Below are 22,727 nucleotides of genomic sequence, written 5' to 3'. Positions count from 1 at the left end.
ATTTTGGTGAATTAGGTCTATTTATATTTCCCACTAAATTTTTAAATACTTAAACAGAACTTTTAAAGCATAAGATACTACTGCAGATGAAAAATCTGGGTATTAACGATCCCAGAATTGAATCTTGGTTTGTTAGCTGACTTGAGGCAAGTTACTAAACTTCTCTGTTTTCAAATCTATAACATGACAAGTAGCAGGATTAAATAAAGATTAGTCCTAAACATTGTTAACCATTAAATCTGTAGTTGTATCTCCTTCCAAGGGAGGTCTTTAGCACTTATTTCTCTAAGACTTTTCATAAATAATCTATTTCAAGCAACTCAGACATGAGTCAAACATCAAAAATATGACCAATGTTGAATATGGTTTTTTTGTTAATGAAAATCTATTTCCAAAATCATTGGCTTTATCTGAGAAGGATGACTTTCTATCCTATTCACTGTTTGGAATTCACCAAAGAAAGAAAATCTTCCTAAGAAATGTAATTATCTCATTAAAACAACATTATTGTATTCTTTAAAGGAGCTAAAAAAGATTTTATAGTAAAAAATTACTTAGAATCTATCATTCAAATTTCTTTTCCAAACATTTCTGGATCTCTTAAGTAAATTAGAAATCCTAAAATTTTGACGTGGCTAGGATGATCTCCAAACTCCTAAACTGGTATCATCAGGACACTTATAGTTCTATACATATAATTTACACATTTGCCTTAAATTTTCATGAGGAAACTTATATGATACAACTTTTTTTTCTGATACAACTTTTCATTAAGTTAGGTCAATCTCATACAAGATGTTACAGGACTCAAAATCTTCCAGAATCCATTTTTCCCCATGGATAACATTCCAAGGCACATATGTTGGCATTAGGTCAGTTGAAAAGCCATAGTTCACAGCTTACCTTTACAACCAAAGAAAGCACTGTCACCTCCAGGGTTACTTCCTAAACTCATTTCAGTTATTTTCCTATTTCAAGTGGTAAATACATCCCAATGCTTTGTGATGATAGTGTTTTGGTTTTAGTCATTTTATGGTCATATTCCTTTTTTTCACTCTTTAATGTAAATTTATATTAACAACTCCAGAATAACATGATTTCACTGCAATCTGCCTTAAGACTTAACATTTCTGAAAGCTAAGAACACTGAGAATAAAAACAAGCAAATATATTCATCTGTTGAATCAGTGTCACATTTGTGATTTATATTTCATGCTAATCAGATCTGAAATTCCTAATTTAACAATGGTTGATATTTTTCAAATAATTACTTTCATTAAACTTTACCTCCCTAGATGACTGATCACATTGCTAATCACGTCTAATGATAATGGCTTTCCATGTCATTGGAGGAATTTGCTACAGATGATTAATTAACTTTACAATGGGATTACGAATTAATTTACAAAGAATTTGTGAGGAATGTTTAGTGCTCTGAATTTGTCAGAGTGGGAGAAATGGATTCCCAAAGAACTACTTCTTAATTCATTTAGAATTACTCCACTGTCCATTGTTCTTCTATGTATACTTGTATATATTTAATAACAAAAGAACTAATTTATTTAACTATTCCAAATTTATACTTAATTAACTATAAGACCTATACCCAAAATTAAGTTCTAATGACTGTTTTAAGTTCTTCCCTTTGAAGTATGGTTCTCCTTGAGTTCATCAAGATCGCACATGGATAGGCTAGTTTCTCAAATGTGTAATATTCAGTTACACTGTTTGAGAACTTCTCAACTAGAGGTATATGTTATTTTTCCAACCAATACTGCCTAACCTGAGTTTAAGAGCACTGCCATTCAGAAATTCCTTTTGCTTTCATTTGCATCATTTTCACAGGCCCACCTCACTTATGCAAATCTGTTTTTCCAAACACGAATGAGTTGAGGAGAAAAATTCTAAAACAATGGCTTTCTATAGGATAATCTCAGCTTTAACTTCTTGTCTGTGTGGAGCAAGTATCCATTACATGCAAATTTTATATTTCGAATCAAGAAAATATAAAAAGGAAAGGAAAAAAGTATTAATTTTTCTTCAATTACAGGCAGCACCTGTATGTCCCTCACAGAAATTTTATTTTAAAAGTTCAGACAAAAATAAATAAATTAATTAATTAATTAATGTTCAGACAACCAAGAAAAACACAAGAATAGACTCTATAAGAAAAAAAAAGGAAGAATGAGCGGAAATAGAAAAGGAATAATGATTTTCAAATATCCTACCTGGGCCAGAGTAAAATACTTAACCTGGTAGCAGGGAAACAAAACAGTCCAAGTCTTTGGCTTAAAAAAATGTATTGAGTACCTAATCCAAACACACACACTCTATGCACACACACGGATGCATGCAGACACAAACCCACCGTGACAGTGCACTGTTACTCTCCCCACCCAGCATCCATCTGCCCTTCTCAAGGGCACTTTTTTCTGACTTCTCTGTGGGAGGCACCAGGACTTTTCACCAGCTCAGCCCTAGTATTTCAGTCACTCTTGGCTTCAGAGGTAGAGCATTTGACCCAGACCTAACCATCCCCCAGCCTCAGTGATTGGCTCCAGGAGCCAATCAGACCAGTCAGAGTCAATCCTAAGCATTTTGTTTGAATGACGTGGAAAAGGCCCTCTCCTTTTCCCATCACACTTGACAGCAAAGTGTAGAGGATGGAGCCAATGGCCATCAATTTGGCTCCGTGAGGGAGGGCCTGAAGATACCAGGGGACATTGCAGAGGCCTAAAGTACAGCCTGAATGGAAAGAAGAGAAACCACATCCTGATGACAGCATGGGAACTCTGTATCTAGCCATTTTTGAACACATGATCTACCTCTGAACTTTTCAATTATAAGAACCAAAACATTTCCCCTCTTTTATCATGTCAGTTGAAATTTGGTTGCTATTGTTTCGTTATTTGCAAGTGACAAATCAAGAACCTGACATCCTAATGGCGACATGAGAAATATCCCGAAATTCAACTGCTCAACTGCCCTTATCAATCACACAACAGATGCCTCCTTTTCCTTCCTATTTCTGATTCATTGCTCCCAGGGTCTCATTAATCCTATAAGGGCACGTAACTTCAATATCATAACATGTAACTTAATCAATGTAGATCTGATGTATCAAATACATTTCATAGGTGTCATTTACAAAATTTGTTCAGATGTAATCCTTAAATCCATAAACAAGCCTATGAAGAAAAGCTATTCTTATTATAGTTTATACTCTGTAGATTAAAAACTGAAGTTTAGAAAAGTTGACTTGACTCACAGCTAGTAAATGGTAAGGGCAAGGTCTTTTCATTATTCTTTTATTATCTCTATTTTCATTATGCTTTTCTCATCACTCTACACATAGTTTTTATCTTGAAAAGTATCATTGGGTATAAATGCAAGCAAGACATAAAGAAGCACTAAATTCCATCAAATTAAGAAATATAAGACTTTTAAAAATAGTATAATCTTACCTAAATCAGTATCTTGGATTCCCATATACAATTCAAGAAGACCATCAATCTTTTCAATTGCTTTTGTTTTTACTTCAGAGGGCTTTATCAAAGAAAAGAAAAATAAGATATTATTTTTACTTGAAACCTCCTGAATGTTAAGCCTAAGGATAAAGGAAAATCTGGCAAGGAGCCATTTCAGGGTTGTGTACATCAGCTCATTTGAATGGAAATAGATGTACAATGTGCTCTGTAACTCAATACAAATCAATACGGTAAATACTTATTTTTAGTGTCAGCTTTAAGTGCTACAGATTCAAAGAAGAAGAGTGAGAACACAGTCTCCAGGTAGCTAACAATCTAGAAGAGGAAACAAAAGTATGAAAACAGATAATAAGAAAAAATTTTAAAGGATATGAAGAGCCATCACCGGCAAAGTAAGTTTAAATCTCTTAAGAGTCACTGAAGACTTGAGAAAAAGACTTAAAAACTGTGTTTTCATGGGGCAGCTGGGTGGCTCAGTTGTTGAGCTTCTGCCTTTGGCTCAGGTCATGCTCCTGGGGTCCTGGGATCAAGTCCTGCATCAGGATCCCTGCAGGGAGCCTGCCTCTCCCCTCTGCCTGTGTCCCTGCCTCTCTGTGTGTGTGTCTATCATGAATAAATAAACTGGTGGAAGATAAGCAGGAGAAGACAGTACAAATAGAAATATTGCAACAAGGGTGGCTGGCTCACCTACTTGGTGGAGCCTGGGGCTCTTACTCTCAGGGTTGTGAGTTTGAGCCCCACATTGGGCATAGAAATTACCTAAAATAAAATCTTTAAAAAAAAAAGTATCACAATTGATACACAAAGTCTATGTGAGGTCACAGAGTCTGATAAAGAGTATAGCCAGACAGGACTAGATCTTAAGGGGTCTTATGTACCATGAAAAGGGCTTTGGCCTTCATCATGTAGATGAAGGGTCTCCAAACCTTTGAAGGGATCACCCTACTGGTAAAATATATCTGAACATATACTTTTATTACTTATTTTTTATTTAATTTTCATATATAGTATATATATGTAATTTTCTAGGCCCAAGACGGAGGGAGCCACACTGTCCAAGGTGTCATGTTATCTAATTTTCTTGTCCCTGTAAACACTCTGCTTAATAGAAACACAGTATAACCTAGTCAGCCAATATCCAAACATAAGCCAATTCTGGGACTTCTTACCCCAAACAAGATTCAGTATGTGGCCCCAGCCAATCGAAAAATTTCTATTTTTCTGTTACTTGTTCTTTAATCTTTATCCTGTCAAGTTTCTTGACTTCTACCTTTTGCAATTCTCTGAAAGGGGATTGTCCACTTCTTGAGTAAAGTTTGTATCATGTAAATTGTCTCCTTTAATGATTTTAATTCTAATAATATTTTATTATATTTTTATTTTTTGAAGTAAGTTCTATGCCCAACATGGGGCTTGAACTCACAACCCTGAGATCAAGAATTGCATGCTCTATTGAATGAGCCAGCCAGGCACCCTTTCTTTAATCATTTTTAACAGCATGTATCTTTCATAGATTACACACATCTATTACCATATTAATATATACATTATAAAAACATACAAAAATAGAAATGTTATAAGGATGAAATGATGAAACAATCATTTTGTTGTTATTTTTAATATTTTATTAATTTGAGAGAGACAGCAGAGGGGGAGATAAAGGGACAAGCAGATTCCCTGCTGAGCTTGGAGCCCACCACGGGGCTTGAACTCACAACCCTGAGCTCATGATTGGAGCAGAAATCAAGAGTCAGATGCTCAACCAACTGAGCCACTCACTTGCCCCAACCACCACTTTTAAGTAATTTTTGTGCATTAACGGTACCAAAATATTTCGTTCTTCCTAAAACAATTATTAAAGGTTTCAGTGATAAAACATGATTGGATACATTTTATTATTCTTTGAAAATCTTGGCTTAATGTTGGTAAAGTCTGGTTCTACATTCAGTTTATTTCAATACTTGTTTTTAAATGGCTGAAAAAAAATTACCTAGCTGAAAAAAAAATTACCCAAAGATGTGAAATAATCAACTATCGGTACAAATGTAGAATTCAAGATTAAACTGTAAGAAACTCATAATACTTTTAATGCTGCTATAAATAAATATATGTTGCTTTGTGTTCTCCAAACTTATTAGGAATATCCCTTTTATTATGAATATCAATTTTTATTTCCTTGAGAACATTATTACAACTTTCTCATGTTCTTACTTATATGAACTAAGCCTTAAAAACAGTAACAGTTATGACATACCACTCTTGCCTTCTTTATGGTGTATTTTGGATGTACTGTGTCAAGCAACAGGCTCTTGATCTCATCACCTTTTCTCTACTCACATTCTGACTGCCTGGGTTCGGCTCTCATTTTCTGGTATTTGGAGAAGTTTTCTAATTTTTGTCTCTGCCTGCAATCTTCACCCTCTCAAATATACCCTGCTCAACAATCCATCCACTAGAATCCAAGGGATTTTTCTAAAATGTAAAATTATGTTGTTCTCCTCACAATTCTTAAATGGCTCCCGCATTCCCACAGACTTTTCACGTTCTGACCCTGGTCTCCTCACCCCCAGCAGGTCCCACCAGCACCCCACACTCAAATCCCAAGGTCCCCAAGCCCATTGTTGTTTCAAGCCTAGAACACTCTTTTTCCCATCTTTAACCAACTCAATCATTTCTTCAGGAAATATATTCCACCCCCCACCCGTCCCTCTCTCCCCATCCCTGACAGCAACTGATTAGCCCTCTTCTGTGACACTAAACCTATTCCCTGGTTTTCAACAGCTTCTTTCAACACCTCTCCCCCTTCCCTTCAAGGAGAAATAAGGTCTTTATTCATTTTTGTATCACCAACCTGGACTGCACCTGTCTCAAGAAACACATACTGAATAATTTTATGAGGTATGCAGGTGAAATATCTTCCACAGTTTTCAGAATGTGTGCTGGGTTGTAAGGGGGGGTGATTTGTTTCCAATCTATAAATCCTTTAGATGATAAGTCATTTGCACCAAATTTAATAAAAGTACCAAACTAGCTTTTTCTTTTTTTTTTTTTTTAGCTTTTTCTTTTTATTACGAGCTACTTTCAATTACCCTATTTAATGAAACAGGCTATGCAAATAGGAATCGAATTTTAGATGTTTATCCTCAAATGAATCTTTCTTACTTCCCCAGATAGATCTTCAGCTGCTCTTTTTCATCCCGGCACCTTATGCATAGCAGGTGCTCAACACAAATGAATTATGTTAACTATTCGAAGGTGACCCCCCTCCCCCCACCCCAAGCAACATAGAGTTTTCCTGCTGCCTCTGCCTGCTTTGTAAGCAGTTTTAAGATCTGGCCTTTGTTCCTCACAGCCTAGACTGGAAAGCAGTTGTCATTCTCCTGGCTTTCCCTGCCAGCCTCCTCATTATTCTTCCATTCTCTTCCAGATTCCTTTCTTCCACTCCAGTTTGTTCATTCACCTAATAAACACTTCCTGGTCTGCAGCAATATGCCTGCGAGTGTGCAGGACACTAGGAAAGTTAAAGACTCAGAATGACCAGATGTCACTGCCCTGAGTTTTTCACATACCTCACCCTATCTCATTTGCAAAATGCTTCTGGTTCCCCCAGGTCTCTTCCTTGTCATTTGCATCCACATCAATCCTTGCACTCACTACCCAGTACCAAGGTACCGAACTCAGAATCTTCCTCTGGATTCCCCTGAACCGACAACATCCTGGATGACTCGAACATTCAAAAGCATAACCTTGGCCTCATGGTTCCTTGAGTGTCTGCTCCAACAAACCACCCCCATGACTGACCTGGACATCATCACCCAGCAAGCTCTGGGATCCCATTCTGTGAACACAGCTTCCTAACTGTTCACCTGTCTCACTCGTCTGCTCTTCAAACACATGGGGAATCCTAGAACAATATGAACACACAACTAGCCCCCTGCCTGCAGGAGCTCCCCAGCCTCAGACACATGCCTGACCTCCCCTCTGCCTACAGGAGGACTTCATTATCTCTGTCTTCACTGGATGAGCAGACCACCACTTGCCACCTTGAGTCCTTATCCCTGCCTCTCTTCACCCCTGCTGTTCTCTCCTCCCTCCATTTCTCTCCTCTCCTTTCGGTATTTTTCACTCAAAGACTGACTGAGTCTATCAGCAAAACCCTACTCTTTGGGACCTCTCGGTGGCTCAGCGGTTGAGCGTCTGCCCTCGGCCCAGGTCATGATCCTGGAGGCCCAGGTCATGATCCTGGGGACCCAGGATCGAGTCCCACATCGGGCTCCCTGCATGGAGCCTGCTTCTCCCTCTGCCTGTGTCTCTGCCTCTCTTTCTCTCTCTTTCTCTCTCTCTCTGTATCTCTCATGAGTAAATGAATAAAGTCTTAAAAAAAAAAAGAAAGAAAGAAAAATGTTGAAGCCTTAAAAAAAAAAATCCTACTCTTCTCAAGTTTAAATGCATCATTTATTAATTAATTCAGCAAAGATCTGAACTCCTTTGATGTGTCAGGTACTGTTCTAGGCGCTGGGGTAGCAGCAGTGAACAAAACACATGAGCAAAGGAACTAAACAGATAGGCAAGAAACAAAGATACAATGTGTCCTGTAGTGCTTAGGGCTCTAAAGATAACTAAGGGCAAGGAAGATTGGGCAGGAGGAGGGGTGATAGGAGTTGCTCTTCATGCAAGATACTCAAAGAAGGCCTTTTAGATAAGGTGATATGTGGACAGAAACATGAAGAAGTCAGGAGAGTGAGCCATGCCCATAAATGGGCAAGGCATTCAGGGAGAGGTGAGAGCAACACAGAGACCCTGAAGTGTGATGCATCTGGAGTATATGAGGACAGCCAGGAGACCCATGTGGCTGAAGCAGGGAGAGCCAGGAGGAGAGCGGTGGGAAACAAGAGCAGAGAAGAAGTGCAGAGTCAAATCACACTGGTCAATCTGAGGGCTTTAGTTTTTATTCTAAGTGGCATGGAAAACCCCTAGAGTCTCTGGAACAGAAGAGGAACCACCTGTGTTTTTAATTCTGGCTGTTGTGCCGAGCAGAGAGGGAAAGAGGGCAAGGGTGAACATGGAAGACTTAATACAAGGTAACTGCAATATTCAGGATAAGTTGTAGGTACCCTGGGACAGAGTAATAAGGGCACGGGTAGTGAGAAGTTGCTGGATTCTGGTCTATTAGGGAGGTAGATCCACCAGGGCTTGCTAGTGGGAGGGACATGGGACATGAAAGAGAAGAGTCAAAGATGACTGTAAAATGTTTTATCATGAATAATGATATTTATTAGTATGAATAATAATATTTAAGTTTTCAAGCCAGTCCAGATATCTACAGACTCTAGCAAATGCTGTCTGCAGGTAGCTGAAGATGGCTATAGATGGCAATTTCTTCTCTTACACTTACTTTCTACATTTCTTTCTTAAATGCTTTCAATAATTTTCCTACCGTTTAAGTAGGCAATGAATTAAAGTCCATGCTTTAATTAGAGTATGTGGTATTTTGTTTAACTTTGTGGCTTTACCTTTATTTCCAGCTCTAATGAACATGAGTAGCCACACATTTCCAAGCAGAATGAGAATTAAAGAAACATAACCTACCATTTCTTCCACGGTGGCAGGACCCTTTGATCTCAGGCGAAGTGTCCCTCTTTCGGTACCAATTTTTTCTGCTGATGACTTTCCAGGCTTAGACCTTGGTCCTATTTCTGTAAACAAACAACGGAGGGAGAAAGGTGTGTATATTCAGAAAGAATTTCAACAGACTGCTATAAAAGCAAATGTAGTTTCTATCATAAAACTATATACACAATTAGGGATCTGATGGGAAATACGCCTTCTTATACAATTTCCTAAACAAAATAAATTCACCTACCATCATTATTCTTATATTCTACACATAGTGTGGCTACAAAAAGAAAACGGAAATATTTGAAGTGTACAGTTGGGAAAGACTGGAAGTTGTAAGGAATAAAAAATAAAACAGCTTTATTATAAGAAAAAAGGGGTCTAAGTAACAGAGGAGCAGAGGCAGAGGTTTAGCCAGACTTCTACATGATGCTCTATATACGGAATCTCAGTTAATACTCCTATCAACCCATGAGATGAGTTACAGCCCTCATTTTACAGAAAAGGAAACAGAACGCAGTAAGGAGCAGAGCTGGGGTTCAAACCCAGGTCTTGTGACCCCAAAGTTTAGATGCTTTCCCCAATGACATTCCAACACCACACCTCTTACAAGCACAAGGCATATATTCAGTGGTGTCACACTGAGAGAAGCAGGATTCTACAAAGGCTAGGAACAAGTTTCAAGGAAGGAATTCCCCTCAGAAGGCAGGCAAGCAAACAGTGAGCAAAAAATCCAAGGAAAACCACTGCTTTCCTTAGGCTTGATGTGTCTTATTTTTCTTTTGCTTTTCCTATGCACCAAGAGTCACTCCTTTCCCAATACCAAGCAGTATCATAAATGAGTGAAAGGGTAGGGTGGGGCCTGAGGATAACTCCAAGGTACATGCCCTCTCTAGGCCACTCCAATAACTTAACTGCCCTGTGGAAATGCGCGGCATAGCTGAATCAACTGGTTTGAAAAGAAACTAGATACTCAGAGTTCTCTATGAATCTCCTCATTTTTAAGTTTTGTCAATTAAGCCAAACTCATAAAAACAACATACTGGCAAAAGTAAAAGATCTGTGGATCCGATTCTAGTCACAGGCTACCAATTTACAACTTTGCAAATATCCCGCGAGTACCCTTGGCTGAGGACCCTATATGACAGCAGTTTGGGACAAGGGACAGAGGTGGGGGCAGGGAGAGGCCATACCAAGAACTGGAGATATCAGAGCTCCAATGAGGAACTACAGGACATGCAAGTAGGTTGTGAGGTCTATACAATGCTCTCAAGACAGACATCAAGTGGACTGCAGAAATGGATTCTAATTGACTTAGAATCTAGAATAATTCCTATCAGCAAGTACTGTTTTGCTATTGGGAATCTACTACCTATGTGATTAGGATTTTATATATTAATTTTAACCCACATCTTGGGACATGATCACTAAAACATAAAACAAGTCTTTTTCTGAGAATGAAATTAAAAATTATCATGCAATAAAGAGACCAGTTCTCCCAAGCAAAAGCCTATAAATGGTGGCTGAAGAAGCTAATGCTAATCATGGTGACCAGAGAGATTCTCCAAGACTAGAGCTTTATCAGCAAGTCTATAGCATTTGCCTTATCAGTCATGCTGGCTCTGTCTGGGGGAAGAATGAATTAATGAATTCATACTGGCTCTGTCTGAGGGAAGAATGAATTAAAACTCTCAGCACAAAAAAAAAAAAAAAAAACAACAACAACAACAAAAAAAAAAAAACCCTCTCAGCACAGAGTTTCCAAAAGAGTGCCCAAAGAGAAAGATGAAGTCAGTCTGTCATCAGCACCACCCTGCAACGTGTTCCCAGCTCTGAGTCACATACAGACCTAAAGTGCTCAAGATAGTCTCAGCCTTGGGCACCTGTGTGGGTCAGTCTGTTAAGCGTCTGCCTTCAGCTCGGGTCGTGATTCCAGGGTCCTGGGATTAAGTGTTCGGGTCCCTACTAAGCAAGGATTTTGCTTCTCTCTCTCCCCACTCATTCATTCGTTCATTCATTCATTCATTCTCTCTCTCTCTCCTCTTCTATCTCAAATAAATAACTAAAATCTTTAAAAAATAATAATAAAAAGGGGTGGCTCAGGTGTTTAGCCTGAAAGCTCAGCAGTTTAGCACTGCCTTCAGCCCAGGGTGTGATCCTGGAGACCCAGGATCGAGTCTCACGTCGGGCTTCCTGGATGGAGCCTACTTCTCCCTCTGCCTGTGTCTCTGCCTCTCTCTCTCTTTCTCCGTGTCTCTCATGAGTAAATAAATAAAATCTTTTAAAAAATAATTTAATTTAAAAGTTTAAAGTTTTTAAATAAAATAATAAATAAATAAATAACATTTTTAAAAATTAAAAATAATAAATAAATAAAATAAAATAAATTTTTAAAAATAAAATAAAATAAAAATGAAGCCTGGGTGGCTCAGTTAGTTAAGCATCTGCGTTTGGCTCACATCATGATCTTAGAGTCCTGGGGTCGAGTCCCACATCAGGCTCCTTGCTTAGTAAAGAGTCTGTTTAACCCTCTTCCTCTGCCTCTCTCCCCTAGTTGTTCTCTCTCTCACCCTCCGCCCCACCCCCACACTCTCTTATGCACAAATTAAATTTTCAAAAAGACAGTCTCAGCTTAATGATACTAACCTTCAAGATAAACAACCTCACACCTCCCACTCCATCTACCACACGTGTGTGCGCACACACACCCCAGTGTGATTTCACCAAGCAGCCTACTCAGTATAATCTGTCTTCCCATATAAATTTCCTACCGGACAGTAAATGCATTGCTCAGCTAACACATGTGTTTTGGTCTACCAGACACTTACATTTCTAATTGTAAAGTACTACACTAGCATTCTGACTTAACAAGTCTCTTAGAAGTTTAGTGAGTATGATATAACCTTAGAAAATGGAACAACTCTGGAGACAGCAAAAAAATTAAAAGTTTCTAAGATTTACAAAGCTAAAGACTCTGAAATGTGGGAACTTTATCAAGGGATTGTCATCCATGCTGGAGAAGTCAGCCAGCCCCCCTAGATGATGTCTCTATCTTACCTTGCTCTTACTTGCAACACTAGTAGCTAAAAGGGAAAAATGTAGGTAGAATGGAAGATTTTTTTAATAAGCTTTATTTTTTAAAGCAATTGTAGGTTCACAGCAAAACTTCAGACAGATATCCCATATGCCTCCTGCCCCCACAATGTACAGCCTCCCCCATCATCATCATCCACCACCACAGTGTACATTTGTTACAATCAACAGACCTACACTGACACATCACTGCTTAAAGTCTATGGTTTACATTAGGGTTCACTCTTGGTGAATCCACATTCTGTGGATTTGGAAAATTTAATGACATATATCCACCATTACAGTAGCATAGAGAGTAGTTTCACTGTCCTAAAAATCCTATGTGCTTTGCCAATTCACCCCAGATTTTTTTTAAGTCATTATTTGTCAAACTGTTATCCATGAGAATAGTCATCTCAAAGCCAACCACTTGGTGGCACCAAAAGTTAAAATTTAAGTTCTGGCTTGTCCCGGCCACCAGAAAGGCAGCCTTTCAGCTGAGGAAACAGAAGCCATGTTTCCCTATGATCCTATGACTCAGGGACCTAAATCAACCAGTTTATATATGAAAACAGGCAGGATGGTCCTGTTCACCCACTGGGGCCGGGGGAGGGGCGGAGGGGCGGTGGGGAGGACAAGTTCTGTGCTTCCGCGATGAATGTTTTAATGTGGAGAATGTTTCTTATCTGGCCTACTTTTGGTTGTGCTGGCCCTAAGCATGTCTAACCAACCAGGCCAAGAGCCCTAAATCAGTCCCTTCACTTCCTATGAACAAGTTTATATGAGGCCTCTCTTGGGGCTGAGGAGAGGGATGCAGTTCCAGCCCGCAGCTAGCTGGAGTCACTAGATTCAGGGTTCCTCACTCCTGTGAAGCACACAGACTATCCACCTGCAGCAGGTCTCATAGGACACAGGACACTCACAGCTTGTGTGTGCACAGCTGCTCCCACTGTTGAGTAGATGGCACCAAAAAGCAGTCACATTTGTTCCCAAGTTCCTTTTGTGGCAATTGTATCTGTTACTCTAATTATGTAATTTAATTTAAAAGTACGTGCCCTGATGAAGTTAGTGTGAACCAAGGAGTTATTATGGCTAGGAAAAGTAGGTTAACTGCTTTGGAAAGATTCCATGAGGGCAAGATACAAAAAAAAAAAAAAAATTAGGTGTGGGCAAGACAACACTAGATTAGGAAAAATATCTTTAAACATTCAGCATTTCACGTATCTAGTTTTTTAAAATGAAACAGAACCTATAAGCATGCATTAAGGTTGTAATTATATAGGACTTTACAGAACTCCAATTTGTGTCCTCCACTCAAAGAAAGTGGTTTTTACATTAAAAAAAAAAAAAAATAGTAAGGAAGCCTGGGTAGCTCAGTGGCTGAGCATCTGCCTTTGGCTTAGGTTGTGATCCTGGGATCCTGGGATCGAGGCCCACATTGGGCTCCCCACAGCAAGCCTGCTTCTCCTTCTGCCTATGTCTCTGCCTCTGTGTGTCTCTCATGAATAAATAAAATCTTTTTTAAAAAATAGTAAAAGAATATACAGGTTTTAAAATGAGACATTTATATACACTTGTATCACTCTTTATGATACTCCATTTTAAGTGGTATTTTCAATAAACAGACCAACCTCCAGTCTCTGCTATACCATGAAGGTCAAGTGGAGAAAATGGGAAACAGAGAAGACAGAAAAAGGTCTGTCTCTAGTCCCACCCCCACCTCTAGAGAAATAAGAGGGGCTGACAGAAACCAAAGCCCTATTTTCAGAATAAACACATATAATATGACTAGATCCCCAACTGAGAGAGTGACACAGTGGGGGAAATGAGCATTCTCCTCACTTCTAACAGCACAAAGTCTGTTCTGGTCCCATGAGGGCCCTCACTGGGTAGTAGAACAGGGATCATCCCTTTCCTGAGCAGAGACAGAGCCATGATTTCAACAGGAGGTGGGTATAGACAGACACAGCTACATCCAACACTTGCTCAGTGAACAAGACGGACTTCAGAATCAGAAAACCTGAGTTTAAACCCCAGCTCTGTTTGCAAATTGTGTGAACTTGAAGAGAATAAACTCTCATCCATAAAATGTGAAAAACACCAAAATATGATGCTGTTTTAAACATTTACGTGGCTCATGTATAAAATGCGCTCAGCCCAGCAGCCTGGTTCATATCAAAGAATGCTTCTGCTGGCACATTTCAACGTGGAGAGAAGAAATCTGCTCCTTTCAAACTCCCCATCAGAAATATTTGCGATAGTTTTCCGAGAATGTTCAGAAATTTGTCACCTCGGATATAGAGGTCTCTTTTTGGCTCTATCTTTTCCATGAAACTATGATTCCCAACCCCCTACAACACACACACACACACACACACACACACACACACACACACACCTTCAGTTTACAGGAGGGTGGAGACAACACATGACCCTCCCATTGCTCTACTCAGATTCTCCAAAGTGGCTGAATTTAAACCCAAGCCCTCAGGGCAGCCATGTGGCTCAGTGGCTGAGCATCTGCCTTTAGCTCAGGTCGTGATCCTGGGGTCATGGAATCGAGTCCCTCATCAGGCTCCCTGCATGGAGCCTGCTTCTCCCTCTGCCTATGTCTCTGCCTCTCTCTGTGTATGTCTCTCATGAATAAATAAATAAAATCTTTTAAAAAATAAATAAATAAACCCAACCCCTCATGGGGGCACTCAGCAGTGGAGGCCCTCCATCACACTCATTGTCTTCTCAGACCCATCAGTCATTTGAGGATCACTGTGGTTCAGGAGAAGGGGGCCACTCCCAGCTTCAGGGATGGGAAACCTGATGGATTCCCTTCACCACAAGTGACTATTTCAGAGGTGGCCATGTGAGTGAAATTAGAATGAACCTAAGGACTTCTGCTAGAAATTCTGAGACAAGGACTCTCCTTTTCTGTTCTACATGAATAAGGAAGCACACAGTCCCAATAGTTGTAGTTGCTGACGCCCATCTTGGGACACAGGGTCAAGCTAACCTTAACATGATATGTGAATAATGAAGCTGATGCCTCAGCAGCAGAGCAAAAAGAAAGAGTAAGAAACTGAGTCCTGATCACATTATACAAGCCCTACATGGAGTTTTGCTAATGCCAGCATCACTCAAGGACGCTTGATTCAGAAGATTCCCTTTTCTGTGCAAGCCAGTTTGGTAAGGTCTTCTACAGTCTCCAACTACAAGACATCTCACAACACAGAATTTTGTTTAAGCAGTGAAGCGATTTCTATAGAGGCCTTCCAGTGCTTGGACATACACGAATGGAACTGTCTCTAAACACCACTCAAACGCTCCCTACCCTACGTCTAGCCCCCTACACACACACACACACACACACACACACACAAACACACACTTCTCAGAACAGCTGACCTAAAACCTAGCTTGTGCCCCAGGATCTAAAATGTTAACTGCACATTTTCTTCTTTTCCACGTGCCCTTCCTCTCATCAACATCTCTCAGACGCCTTTAGAATAGCCATGAGTTTTTGTTTGTTTGTTTAATTCAGCTGGTAGGACGTTGGGGCAGATAAAAAAAAGAAGTGGATGCCACATGTACAAGGCGTCAGTTGTCCTTTGGATCAAAAGGGCTGGCAACACGCGAACCAACCCCACAAAACACACACATAAGCAGCTGCTCTTAACTGTTCCTTTGATGAGACTGAACGGTGCATGACGTTTATGGGAAGTGGAGTAACTGTGACCCAAATCTTGTTCTTCAGTTAAGATGTCATTGCAGAAAAACTCAGCCATTTTTATGACTCCTTGAAATCACAGGCAAAAGTTAATGTGCACCTCTGGGAAGAAGGTCTGTAGCTTTAATCCAGAGGAGACCGTGTTACAAAAAAAGATTATGAACCTCGGGATGCCTATATGAAAGCAAAAATGTTTTAATTACTGGCTAAAATAGTTTTACCCTTTCATAAACTTATTTTATATTAAAAATAAATAAATAAAATAAAAATGAACTTATTTTATTCCACATGATTTTATCATAAGAGTTCAAGAAATCAAGAGTCATTGTTCACTTGTATTATTGGTTTACTGTTACATATTTTTATATCAGCCTTCAAAAAGGTATGAAAAGTACTTACAAAAACAATCTTAAAGAGGTGATACAATGGAATTATACCCTATTTCTAACACAGAACCATTTATAATATTAAAGAAAACTGCTTAAAATGAGAATAATCATATAGGTAAAAACTATAAAGCCACTAAAAGTAGATGATTCAGTTTCTCTACTTCCTAGCCTAGAAACGCTAGCCTCTTTTTATAAATAATTATTTTCTGGTTATGAAAGTGAGTATGTTCATTTTATATTGAAAATGCAAAAAAAAAAAAAAAAAAAAAAAGAAAGTGTCACCTGGGTGGCTCAGGGGTTGAGCTTTTGCCTTTGGCTCAGGGCATGATCCCCGAGTCCTGGGATCGAGTCCCACATCGCACTCCCTGTGAGGAGCCTGCTTCTCCCTCTGCCTGTGTCTCTGCCTCTCTCTCTCTGTCCCTCATGAATAAATAAATAAAATCTTTAAAGAATACATAAATTAAAAAAAGAATACATAAATAAAAAAATAAAAATAAATTAAAAATAAAAACGCAAAAAAAATACAGGAAGCCTAGAGAAAGAACTCACTCATAACTCACCTAAACAACTATTAAATGTCAGTATACCTATACCATAAGTCATTTTTCTTCTACATTTAAAAGATTGTTTTTACAGAAATGGGGTATTACCACACGTTGTTTTATAATCTGCCTTTTCACTTCATATGCCATCTTCCATACACAAAAGGAATAATCTCTTACCACAGTTTTGAGCACAATGTGTTAGACCCATTTTCCTATAATTACATGACAACTCCCATTGTACAAATACTCAGGCAAAATATGTGTTATTGACATAATTGCTGTTTCTCTAATAAGTTATATTATGTTCATCCTATTGAGCCATATTAGGGAAGCCACTTGTATATTGTAGCATCATTTTTGCCCCCCTTCCTCCTACACTGCTATTGCAAAGCTTAAGAACAGTTGAAAACTGTTACCCGTCTTCTATTCACGGTTGTCACTAATTCCAAATGCTCCTGAAACATTATAGTTCTAAGAAACCAATCACTGCCTTAAGGTAAGCGTCTTGGGAAACATAGATTACAAAATTCTTAGTCTTACGGATTATAGTTCCACTTTTCTCACCTAATTAAAAACGTCAGCCTTTAATAAATTTTCTTTTTAACGACACTTTCTCAACTAGAATAGGAAGAGTGCATGTTTAGCCTGGGTCTTTATTCGGCTGGGGTTTTACACTGAAGACACATTTATCAATTACAGTCAGTATTCATCTAACACACCTGCCACACTCCACAAAAAAGAACTTCACTCTTCATTTATCTCCTCCCACAGGATCTTTGTGGTAAATGCCACACCGGCATCTAGCTGGATAGAAGGGCTGAGCAAACTGGGACATTAAAAGATGACAAAGTGGCACGTTCTACCCCCAAAATTCATCATTGTGAACACTTTAAACCTTTGCCAAAAAATACATGAGAGTCACCTGGGTGGCTCAGCGGTTGAACACCGGCCTTCGGCCCAGGGTGTGGTCCTGGAGATCCAGGATCGAGTCCTGCGTTGGGCTCCCTGCAGGGAGCCTGCTTCTCCCTCTGCCTGTGTCTCTGCCTCTCTCTCTGTATGTCTCTCATGAATAAATAAGTAAAATATTTTTAAAAAATACATGAAAGAGAGTGCCACTGTCAGACAAAATATCTAGAACTGAACATCTCTCCCTGACTTTCCCACAAACAATTTCTACCTCTAAACCACCTCGTTTCTAATCACTCTTCTCATAGAGGCTCCAAGGATAGACATCTTGGGAGTGACATTTGCTTTTTCTGAACTTTCCCTTCTCTCTTCTCCTTTGAGCATCAGTCCACCCCCTAACCACCATTTCTGCCTTGGCAATATTACTCAGGCTTTTTTCTCTACTTCAAATGCCTGCAGCTGCCCCCGACCCCAGCCCTTCTCACTCACTCAGGTATGGCTACAGCAGCCTCCTACAGTTTCTCCTCTATAAAATACGGCCACGTTGTATTTCCAGGCTTAGTTCCCCCAAATCTATTTTATCATGTCATCCTTCAGTTATAATACCTCAATGACTCCATATTATCCTCAAAAACAAGCTCAGAGGGGCATCTGGGTGGCTCAGCAGTTGAGTATCTGCCTTGGGTTCAAGTCATGATCCCAGAGTCCTGGGATCAAGACCCGCAGGGGCTCCCCGCAGGGAGCCTGCTTCTGCCTCTGCCTGTGTCTCTGCCTCTCTCATGAATAACTAAATAAAATCTTTAAAAACAAACAAACAAGCTCAGATTCCCCCACCTAGTTTTCAGAGCTCTTCTTAGAAGAGCCCAACTATCCCATCCCCCCCTACCAACCTCCCCTCTAGCAGCCCTCAGTCTGTTTATAGCTTAGAGTCTCCCATGATTTGTCTCCCTCCTGTTTTCATCAGGAGGGCACTTGAAGTGATAAGTGCTGGGTGTTGTATGCAACTGATGAATCACTGGATTCTACCTCTGAAACTAATAATACAGTATTTGTTAATTAAATTGAGTTTAAATTTAAAAATCCAAAACAAAAAAAACAAAAAAAGAAGAAGAAGAAGAACCCAGAAACTGCTTTTGCGACCTGATTTGCTGCAATTCCTACAAGCCTGGGCTCTTCACAGTCCTAAACACTTTCCGTAGAAAACCCTCCTTGTCTATACTTTTCTTTCCATCTGCTAAGCTCAAGTTCAAATGCAATCTTCTCTAGGAAATTTTCTCACCTAGTCCAGCTTACTCATCTTTCCCTTCTCTGAACACCAATTTAAATTTCTGAAATGAATTTAAAATTTTAATCCATAATTCTGGGTATAAGAAATGTCAGGTTGAACCAGACTTGGAGCCCCCTACTCCAGAAGCTTGGTGAGAAACCAACTCTTAGTTTTCTAGGTAAGTCTGTCTTCCCCTCTGAGGATCAAGAGGGCTAATGTGCTCAGTCCAACACAAACTCTACCCTGAAACTCTATTGTCCAAGTCAGTGGGTCCACTTGCAGCCCAAGCCCAGGATACAGGGTGTTCTGCGCCTAGATTGATTGCAAGGCCACAGTTCTTAAGATTCTAATACCCTATGCAACTCCTTCAAGTGTCCTGTCACTTCTCATGGTGAGTGGCATGGAAATAGCATACTGGTCCCTGATTCTATTGGGACCTACCAAAAACCATGGATTTCTCTTTGGGGAAGTTCTTCTTCCCAATCTTACCATTTCTCCCAGCCCCCATCACTCTCTAAGCTTTAGAACCTTCACAGTCACGGACGAGTCAGCTCTCAGCTGAACTGCACTTTGTTTGAATCCATATCACAGCACATGTCACAGTTCATGCTGTATTCTAGAGAGGCAGTAACTACACTGGGAAGAACACAAGCCTCAGGAGCAAACAGGAATGAGGTACTGTACTTGCACTTCCCGTCCACCACTGGGTGACCTCAGTAAGGCATTTAACTGCCCAAAGTTTCAGTTTACTTATCTGAAAAACCCTCTCAGGAATGGCATGCGGATTAAACCAGGCCATAAGAGTAGTCCTATTAGGAATGACTTTCATTTGCGTAGCACTACATGGCAAGCACTATTTTATGTGCTTTACATACATTAACTCATTTAATCCTCACAGTACTTTATGGATAAGTAAACAGGAACAGAGGGAGTAAGTGGCCCAAAAATCACATAGGTAATAAGCAGCAAAGACAGGAATTACACCCAAGCAATTTGCCTCAGAGTCTATGTTCTTTATTGCTTCTTAGAAGCATTCAGTAAATGGTAGCTATTACTACCATTAATAGAATTATTTGATTCTTAATGTATCCACCTCCTCATATAAATTGCAAGCTCCTTGAGGACAGCAAACACGGACTTGTCCAATAATAATTGTTAGAGAGCTGGCTCTGAAAGTTCACTGCATGTGTTAGAAGCCTGCCTCCATCATGGACACACTAGCTGGCCCTATAAACCTTGAACAAATCGCTTAATCTTTTAGCATGGTTGAAAGGATTAAGTGATTTGCTACTTAGAAAGTACTTAGAAAAGTGAATGGCAGGCAGTTACTATAAAGATATATGGATATATCTCATTATTTGATATGAGATGTAATATCATCTGTCTTTCCAAGATCTGGAACCATACCAGAGTTCCCAAAAAAAACTTGCTAACCAACTCACCTGCATTGCTTTCCATGTTTCACGTGGGTTTGTCTTGGGTTTTTTGTTTGTTTGTTTGTTTAATATTTGTTTATTTGAGAAGGAGTGAAAGCATGAGCAGGGAGAGGAACAAAGGGAGAAGCAGACTCCCTACTGAACAGGGAACCCAATTTGGGGGTGGGGGGCGTGCTCAATCCCAGGACCCTGGGATCATGACCTAAACCCAAGGCAGATGCTTAATCATCTGAGCCCACCCAGAAGACATTGAGTTTTTCTTGTTTCTAAAATTACTCCTTACAGGAAGGCTATACCTTCATCATAATAATAATACTTTTATTGAACACTTACTATGTGTCAGGAACTATGACTTTTTTCATGTGTTTAATCATTTAATCCTCAATGTGATAAATATTATTCATTATCTTCACTTTTTATATGAGGAAACCAAGCTACAGAAAGCGTAATTCATCTAATGCCACATTATCACACAGCCCATATATGACAGTCTCTATACTTAACTACTTGGCCTTTCTTCATCTTTAGTAACTTCTATCCTATTCCCCAGTATATTTTGTAGAATTAGGTATACATGAAAAGGCACCAAAAGCATTTGTTGGTTGAAACTTTCTCACTAGAAGTAGCATGAAAAATAGACTTTTCAAATACTTAAAAAAAAATACTTTCTATCTAAAAAGTCATCTAAAACTTAAAAGCCAAAGTTTCTCTCTTAATATCAAATAGACTTAGTCTTTGAAAATGAGTACATCAGTGAAGCTGAATCACAGAGATGAGGTCCGAGTTTTCCAACTGTGAATGACTCAAAGGACTCAGACGTACTTCACATACTGAACATCCTATTCTGATAGACACATAGCACAGAAATGAAGCCTCTAAAAGAAGACATAGCCCAGAGATCTATTACAAAATCTAGCCCCAAAATAAAGACTATCAATACTTTAGGAGGTAAACTTTTTCTTTCAACTCCCTGATTTTGGAAACTATTTACAAAAACATTTCAGGCTCCCTTCTACAAACGTCTTTCCATAAAGGGCAACAATTACAAATTCAAGAACTTCTCCAGGATAAATACAAACTCATCCAAGGAAAACAATCTAAGTTTTACAGATTTAACAGTTATTTTTCTGCAATTAAAAGGCATCACAGGAAACAAATCAGTTGAACTAGTCTGGTCCTAGAGCCAGTTAAGAAGAGTGGGCTTTCATAGCCTTGGGAAAGTCTGGTTTACAGGGCAAACCCTGCAGGGTTGAGCTCATTGTGGAGACATGTTCCTTTTCATTGGCAAAAAGGGAAAGGAAGTGAGCCATGCCCTAAAAAAAATACCACCAGAGACATTCCACCCGATACTTGATAAGGACTGGGAAGGCTGCCATCAACTCATGGCTAAAAGGAGGAGAATTTGGATCAGAAAGCAACTGACCAAGAGAAACCATGTTAGGCATGGGAGAGATTTCTCAAACTACAAATTTTTAACAAGGGAACCATTTAAACTAGCAGCTTCCAATTTTTTATTTTTTGCTATGACCCACAGTGAGAAATACACACATATCATAACACAATTATACACACACATATACATATATATACCTGAGACACAAATATAGAAAAACGCATGTAACTGATATGTACAATATAACCTATCCTTACTAGGCACAAAGCACCACAAAGTTTTTGATTCTATTCTACTCCCTGTTCTAAACACACTGGATGAAAATAGTGTGAGACCCACTAGATGAAAAATAGTGAGACCCACTAGATGAAAAATAGTGACTTAAACTCTGATCAACACAGGAGAATTTGAGGTTATGTTTTAAAGAAGCCACTATTTCTCCCTCAGAAAAAGGAGCACCTGCTCTTGTGACAAGTAATGGGTTCTTGAATGCTTTGGAAAAGGCCATCCAGAGTCTGTCTCTTCCATATCTGGCCTTTCCTTGCTTTGCTGGCTCCTCCTCTTTCTACTCCCTAAATGCTGGGCTCCCCCTACAGCTCTCTGGTCTTTTTCTTACTACTCTCAGTGATCAGATTTCCACAGCTTCAAAATATCCCATTCCCTAGGCTCCCGTTCTTAACACGTGTCTACCTCTTACACATTGCCAGCTGAATTCTCCCACAGGTTTCAAACTTATCAGGCCTAAAATCATACTGTAAGTACAGTCTCTCTTCTCTAAGTCCTTACCCAAATCTATTTCTCTTCCTATTTTCCTCATGTTAAAGAAAGTCACTACATTCCATTTCTCATGCAAAGCCACAAATCTGTGGGTCATCATCTGCAATCTTTTTTCTT

At 39.4% G+C, this 22,727-nt stretch overlaps 1 protein-coding gene across 1 annotated transcript in view; it reads right to left on the bottom strand.

Moving 5' to 3' along the window:
• GIPC2 (GIPC PDZ domain containing family member 2) overlaps positions 1 to 22,727 on the bottom strand; it is an 85,212-nt gene that overhangs the window by 11,064 nt on the left and 51,421 nt on the right. Inside the window, 2 exon segments of the mRNA XM_077905148.1 lie at positions 3,465 to 3,546; positions 9,078 to 9,184. Of these exon segments, the coding sequence (XP_077761274.1) occupies positions 3,465 to 3,546; positions 9,078 to 9,184 (189 nt within the window).

This window comes from Canis aureus, chromosome 8, assembly GCF_053574225.1.
Source record: "Canis aureus isolate CA01 chromosome 8, VMU_Caureus_v.1.0, whole genome shotgun sequence".
Classification (NCBI taxonomy): Eukaryota; Metazoa; Chordata; class Mammalia; order Carnivora; family Canidae; genus Canis; species Canis aureus.
Note: the sequence above shows the minus strand (reverse complement) of the source record. Positions and strands in the feature narration are given on the sequence as shown.